Raw genomic sequence first — 3,624 nt, 5'->3', positions numbered from 1 at the left:
ATAGATGCCGAGGTAGCCGACCTGAAAATGCATCTGTTACTGGACTTCGAGGGCCACAAGAAGATTAAACATAACAACCCTTCTTAACATCAATGTATCCATAAAGATCGCACTCTATTAAATGAGTGAAGAATCCATGCTCGTAATAACATTACCCAAATAATAAATAGTCAATAAATACTTACAATATTAATTGATTTGAACGGCTATGAGATGGAGAAAGCAGTGTCTCTCGATGAGCGCTTTTATGACTAAGTATTCACTCCACATTTCGCGGCAACAATGCCTTCGATTTTAGAGATACGTTGTAATGGGGTATTTCCCCAATCACAATATAAGAATATCAACAAGTTTTCACTTTCTATACATTTTTTAAGGAAAGACAAAAAATACTTTTAAACATATATCTCAACATCAAACGATGTAATAGTTGAGTTGACCGCAAGTGCACAGTTTTTGCTTCTAGCCTTTCCTTTTGATTTTTTCAGAGATGAAACATTTGATTGGAGTTTTTTCGCCAAACATATCACAGGGGAGCAAGAAGGAGAAAGCAACAACACCCTTAATTTACATGCTCGAACAAAATGGCTTTCTGCGTGGCCCTTACGTTCTGCAGACTTTAGACCCAGGGGGACACGAGTGCGTAGGGGATTAAGAAGATTGAGAGAGGTGTAAGCGCGAAAGAAAGTCACATCGCACCCATCATATCGCGATGGCCCTATGTAATTAGGGATTTTCAAATCCGAAATTTTTACAGAAAAAACTGAAATTTCATAGGGAAAAAAATGAGGATATTTTCAAACAATAATAATGGAAAATTTCTCCCAAAAAATACTCCTCTAGAAAAGTTTAAAAATCCCTAGATGTGATAGCGGTGGTTGCCCCCTGCCACGCGACGCGCTCACGCCTCACGCCGCAGTCCTGGACGCCTGTCCGACCGCCGCGTACCGCAGCCGGTTGGGCCTCGCCTGCGACTCGTAGTGCTGCGCCAGCTGCGCCACGCCCTGCTGGGCCTGGGGCCGCGCCGGCCGGCGGTAGGCGGAGGCCTGCGGCAGCGGCGCGCCCGCGTCGTCGTCCTCGTCGAGGAGGCCGTCCTGCTGCTGCTGCTTGACGCCGCGCCGGTCGTTCCGGTCGTTTCGGTCGTCGGCGCCGACGTACGAGAGGTCCTGGGGAACGGAGAATGGCGAGCGTCAGGCGTCGTTACCCTTCTGTACAAGTAGGGCACCCCCAAGGGCGCCCGCAGCCAGGATAAAGAGCTGAAAATGAAAAACTACTTTGCTTACCCCCCCCCCCTCTCCCCTCATGTTTACGGGTGCACCCTATTTCTGTTGAGAGCGGTCAAGCAGCAGCCCGATGTTCCGAACTCACTGCCCGTGCTTTTATCGCCTACCCCCCAGGCCCCTACCTGTGCGTAGTCCTGGAAGTGGGACGAGTCCTCGCCGCTGCTCGCCTCGTCGTGGAAGAAGGGAGAGGCGCCGTGCGTCTCGTGGTGCTCGACGTGGTGCTCGACGCGGTGGTCGGGCAGGTGGTGCTCCTCGTGGTGGTGCTCGAAGTGCACCGGCTCGCTGTGGTGGTGCTCCACGTGGTGGTCAACGTGGGCGGGCGGCGAGGGTTGCCTGCAGGGGGCAGGAGGGAGGTTGGCGTTAGACAGATATTGAAAGGAGAAGGGTAGCGCAGAGCAACCGCCCCCCTGGCCCGTAGCTTGATTCGGCACAGCCTTTTCGTGCCTCTTTCCTTTATCTTACTCATGTGGCACGGCCATTGGGTGTAAGAGAGAAACACACCTTGAGTGCTCTGCGGAATCAGTCTACTACTAGGCCGAGCCCAGGCGAACCTGCGTGTAAATACACCCGCTCGGCACCGGCGTACTCGCTCGGTTGTGCTCGAGGAGTCTTTTACTATAAATACAAGCCTCAATTTTTTTATTTACTTTTTTAAGGTCTTTACGTTAGTGGGGTGGGGCCAGTTTTACCATACAGGCGAAGGCGGGGGGCTCACCTGTAGTGCACGGGCGGGCGGGGCGCGGGCTTGTAGCCGTAGTTGTAGTACTTGACGATGGGCCGCGGGCCGAACACCACGTCGCGGACCGTCATCCACAGCGTGGACATGAAGGCCATCTGGTTGAGCATCATGGCCTTGACCACCACGCCCTTGAGCGTGGCCAGCATGAAGGGCATCATGCCCATGAACATGAGCGGCGGCAGCAGGAACACCGGCGACATGTTCTTCATCTTCATCCGGCCCACGGAGAAACCTGCGGCAATGACAAAAAGAGAGGGATTATGCGTCAATCGGGGGGTGTCCATCGTCCTCGAAACACGGGTGGCCAGGAGCCGGCCTGGGGGGTCTGCTCGCCTCGTAGCCCACCCCGCAAGGCAGCTTCTGACATTCCTCTCCCATTTCGGCGAGATACAGTTAGGCCCCTGCCAGTTTAGCTTTTTTTTTTTACTGCCGCCAATTTTCACCTTCTGTGAGAGTGAATAAAAAGGCGGCGGAGCAGGGTGGTGGGGCGGCTGACCGTCGCGAAGCTGGCGCACCGGTCAAGCGAACCCCGTGACCGCCTCCGTCAGCGGGGTAGAGCAGGAGCGCAGAGCTCGGAGCGCCTGTGCATAGGCAGACCCGCCCGACACCGGCGCACTCGCTCCGTCGCGTTGCCTACCTACTAGGGGACCTGCACAGCCCAGCCGGGTGGCACGCTGGCGGCGGGGCGGGCCGCTCCCGGAGGGCTCGGCTGGCGCCGCCGTACTCCAGGCGCCGTCCTCCGGATAAGGAACGGCCGGGCCGGGCCGCGGCGAGCAGCGGGACACTTGGCCCTTGGCATTCCCCGCGCAAACGGAAAACAGGGCGGGCCATAAGGAGGGCCCTGCGCGGTGCCGTAGGGCCTTATGGTAATGCGCGGAGGCAAACAGGTGGCGGACGCCAGCGGTGCGGGCACGTGCGTGCTCCGGCGCGCGCGCGTGTGTGTGTGTGTGTGTGTGCGCGTGTGCGCGCGCGCGCACGTTCGTGCGTGTGTGTGTGTGTGTGTGTGAGAGGGACAGAGGAGAGGGCAGAGCATTTCTTGCTGGCGCGGACGGTTCAGCCCACCCAGTAAGCTACAACTATGTTATATGGACTGTAAAGCACCCGTATATCTCCTCGATCTCCCTTTGCTTTCAGTCCTTCCCCTTTCCTCGCTGCCCGCATAAGACTACTATCGGTTTATCGCCTCGGACCGCATAGTGACCCGCGGCCCGCCTGGTCGGGTTGGGTGGGTGTCCTGGACAAGTCCTGAACGGGCGTCCCCCCTGGACTCCAGCCGGACATCCTGCACGGCGGGGATAACGCCCTGCTCACACACTCCTCCGGTGTGACACGAACTTTCACCTGGGCTGCCCGCTCACCCGCGGGGCGGGGCGAGGCAGGGCGGAGCGGGGCGGGGCGGGGCGGGGTGGGGTTCTGCTGACGCGAGTTGACGCGAGCGGATGCTACGGGAGGGGCCGATACCCTGACGCAATGTTGCAGCGGCAGTTAAGTCAGCTAAAGCTAAAGAGGGGGGGGTGAATGTAATGTTCATCTCTCACCATTCATCTCTGGCATGTCACTTGGAGTGGGAGAATGAGAGAGTGTCTGAGAGAGAGATGAAGA

General features: G+C 57.0%; 1 protein-coding gene across 1 annotated transcript; it reads right to left on the bottom strand.

Moving 5' to 3' along the window:
* Positions 1-6: 6 nt before the first annotated feature.
* LOC113213979 (uncharacterized) lies at positions 7-2,280 on the bottom strand. Its single transcript, XM_026433206.2, has 3 exons — positions 1,999-2,280; positions 1,406-1,616; positions 7-1,166 (listed from the first exon to the last, which is right to left on the bottom strand). Exons 1-3 carry the CDS (start codon positions 2,235-2,237, stop codon positions 909-911), a joined length of 708 nt encoding a protein of 235 aa, XP_026288991.1. The 5' UTR covers positions 2,238-2,280; the 3' UTR covers positions 7-908.
* Positions 2,281-3,624: the final 1,344 nt, after the last annotated feature.

The sequence above is a fragment of the Frankliniella occidentalis genome, unplaced genomic scaffold (genome assembly GCF_000697945.3).
Source record: "Frankliniella occidentalis isolate FOCC.00 unplaced genomic scaffold, Focc_3.1 Scaffold35, whole genome shotgun sequence".
In the NCBI taxonomy this organism is placed as follows: Eukaryota; Metazoa; Arthropoda; class Insecta; order Thysanoptera; family Thripidae; genus Frankliniella; species Frankliniella occidentalis.
The sequence above is the reverse complement of the archived record's forward strand: the minus strand, read 5'-3'. Positions and strand labels throughout refer to the sequence as shown.

What these genes read in the sequence shown, in the direction of transcription:
- LOC113213979 (XM_026433206.2), bottom strand. Translation starts at nt 2,237, where the DNA reads ATGAAGATGAAGAACATGTCGCCGGTGTTCCTGCTGCCGCCGCTCATG. An exon ending in CGCCCGCCCGTGCACTACAG is followed by an intron (nt 1,617 to 1,998) that starts GTGAGCCCCCCG and finishes TGCCCCCTGCAG; the next exon opens with GCAACCCTCGCCGCCCGCCC. An exon ending in ACTTCCAGGACTACGCACAG is followed by an intron (nt 1,167 to 1,405) that starts GTAGGGGCCTGG and finishes TCCGTTCCCCAG; the next exon opens with GACCTCTCGTACGTCGGCGC.